Source organism: Marmota marmota, unplaced genomic scaffold (genome assembly GCF_001458135.2).
Source record: "Marmota marmota marmota unplaced genomic scaffold, marMar, whole genome shotgun sequence".
NCBI classification, from domain to species: Eukaryota; Metazoa; Chordata; class Mammalia; order Rodentia; family Sciuridae; genus Marmota; species Marmota marmota.
In genome coordinates, this window is record NW_026000241.1 from 4,239,337 (window position 1) to 4,240,221 (window position 885).

Below are 885 nucleotides of genomic sequence, written 5' to 3' on the forward strand. Positions count from 1 at the left end.
GGTGGGCTTGGGGGGGAGGGCAGCAGCTCGGTTGCTGGGCCGCGATGGCTGCTGGGGCAGTGCATTGTGCAAAGCTGGAAGAACACAACATTGTGGCAGTGAGGTCAAAGAGCCCTGTGACCAAGGCTAGCCTTTCTGCTCTACGCTGACCCCACTTGAACTCTAGTGACCTCCTTTTGGCCTCTTATCCACTAACACTCTCCCCACCCTCTATAGCTGTGCTGTCCCCGCCAACCCTTCCACTGGCTGTTTTCACACAGCTTCCTTAGGACTCAGTACAGGCCTTGGTCACATACTCACAGACCTTCACCAGTTTATCAGGATGGTGGTGGTCCTGTCCTACATCACCCACTACATGCTCTCCAGGCTCCACAGGACTAACTTTTATCAGGATGTGTTCCTACATCCCCCAAATGTGAACTGCAGAGGGATCCCATCATTTTTCACCTAACACAATGCCTGGTCCCACAAAAATGAATCCGTATCTTCTGTATTAAAATACTAATTCCATGCCATTTTTATTTAAAGATTGTCCCAAGAAGCTGCTGACCTGAGCAGCTGAAGCTAAGAAGTTGTCTGAAGTACCCAGTTATGGCAGGGTAGAACCCAGGTGGAAGGGGGCAGTGCCACCGCTCACCTGGAGGAGAGACCACGGCGTGCTGGTTGAGATGGGGCGGAGTGCTGTGCTCAGGTGGTTGGGGCAGGTGAGGGGGCAGCTCAGGCTGCGGCAGATGCAGGATGGGCTGTGTGAAGTGGCCGATGGGGTCGAAGACACTGCCTGGGAGCTGCGGCTCCAGAACTGGCACCTGGGCTGCGATGAAGGGTGGGGGTGACGACTTCATCACGGGGGCTGCCTGCTGTGGCATGGAGGGTGTGGGTGGTGGT

General features: G+C 55.4%; 1 protein-coding gene across 1 annotated transcript in view; it reads right to left on the bottom strand.

Moving 5' to 3' along the window:
* Nucleotides 1-885, bottom strand: part of Brd4 (bromodomain containing 4) — a 44,256-nt gene that overhangs the window by 6,698 nt on the left and 36,673 nt on the right. Inside the window, 2 exon segments of the mRNA XM_015489170.2 lie at nt 2-74; nt 638-885. The exon segment at nt 638-885 is cut by the window's right edge and continues 30 nt beyond it. Of these exon segments, the coding sequence (XP_015344656.1) occupies nt 2-74; nt 638-885 (321 nt within the window).